Source organism: Musca vetustissima, unplaced genomic scaffold, assembly GCF_032173495.1.
Source record: "Musca vetustissima isolate MV318-11 ecotype Yass unplaced genomic scaffold, APGP_CSIRO_Mvet_v1 utg8901, whole genome shotgun sequence".
NCBI lineage: Eukaryota > Metazoa > Arthropoda > Insecta > Diptera > Muscidae > Musca > Musca vetustissima.
This window is the reverse complement of record NW_026885786.1, coordinates 69,233-70,694: the sequence shown is the minus strand read 5'-3', so window position 1 is coordinate 70,694 and position 1,462 is coordinate 69,233. Positions and strand designations below refer to the sequence as shown.

General features: G+C 35.6%; 1 protein-coding gene across 1 annotated transcript; it reads right to left on the bottom strand.

Annotated features, from left to right (window-relative positions):
* Positions 1-24: 24 nt before the first annotated feature.
* LOC133333033 (antigen 5 like allergen Cul n 1-like) lies at positions 25-795 on the bottom strand (the record flags this gene model as incomplete). Its single annotated transcript, XM_061541368.1, has 3 exons — positions 676-795; positions 130-524; positions 25-70 (listed from the first exon to the last, which is right to left on the bottom strand). Coding segments are annotated over exons 1-3 (561 nt in total), but the record flags the coding sequence as incomplete, so codon positions are not given.
* Between the last annotated feature and the right edge of the window lie 667 nt (positions 796-1,462).

Genomic DNA, 1,462 nt, shown 5'->3' with positions numbered 1-1,462 from the left:
ATAAGTGGCAGCGGCACAACCCACACGGATATTGCGATCGGCCATCATAACAGTGAAGTGACCAATTTGACTAAAAACATGAATTTAAAATAAATAATTTTCAATATGTAAATTATGCCTTCAACTTACGGTCCCTTGTAGCCCTTAGGGAACTCATTGAGATATTCCATTTTAACATCCTTAACTTCATTATACCACATGTCAAAGGATTTTTGGAAAAGTGTGCTATAACTTTGCTGGCCCCAGAATGAACGCCAAGCCAAATTCTGACCAGCATATCTAAAGGTTTCTGTATTGCGACACTTGTCATGAGCCATTTTACATTTGAGAACATTGTAGGCAGCAACAGCAGCCAATTCATCATCCCATTCCATGGTGGCCATACGACAAGCAGGTTCCAGACCATTTACTCCACCTCCGGCAACCAGATTACGTTTTTCATTGTGCGCTCGGACAATTTCTTCTTTCAAAGTGTCATCGATTTTTACAAAGGCAGCATTGGATGGACAGGTGTCGAAAAATTCCTACAATTGAAAAATTGGTCATTATTATAAGGATAATGCTTCGCGCCAATGTTAAATTTGACTTTTTCGGATATATAAAATCAGGTTTTATAAGTTGCTTAAACCACACAATCTTTGATAAAATATCCTAGGAGCATTTATTCCAACTCACCTTCTTCCCACAGGCAACATGTGTTACGCCTTTACTACATAACTTGGCTGAACAATAATCGGTGGCCAAAGCAGAGGCAATGCAGGTGCCGACAATTAAAACTATGATTAACTTATTCATTTTCTTGCTATAAAGGCTGTTTGTAATTCACACTCTGGATGGTGATGAACTTATAGTTATCTGTCAGAAATGCTCTTCTTAAATACTAAAAGACTGTCAAATATCTTTGTTTTATATCAAGGTCATTACAACTTATGCTGATAATAGCATGTAAATATTACAAATTCAGGTGTTTCCCAAAACCAATTTGTTACCCTATGTTTTATTATTGTAAATAAATGTTACGAAGGCTTATCTTAGCTATCCAAAGCGTGATTTTTGTCTGTTTATATTTTCATAGAAAGATAAATATTTACACTATATGTAACATTACACATTTAATGATAACCAAAATTTTAATTTTATAACTTTAATATTATTTCGAAATCGTTGGGTGTATGAAAGGTGTATCCACCGATCTAATTATTTTCCAAAAAACGAGTTATGGGATTGGCAAGAGATAAATTTTGCTTCAAATTTGATAAGTAGACCTCGATAAGTTCTGACCCAAATGTATATCCCTACAGTAGTGAGGATATTATAAGCATTTGTACCCCCACGAAAGCTGAATCGTGTCCATAAAAAATATCGTTTAGTTTGCATCGGCCTACGTTTTGGTGTAGCTCCCATATAACGGTACCGCTGCAATTTCCGCACGACATATTTAAGTTCCTCGTTTAAAAACCAG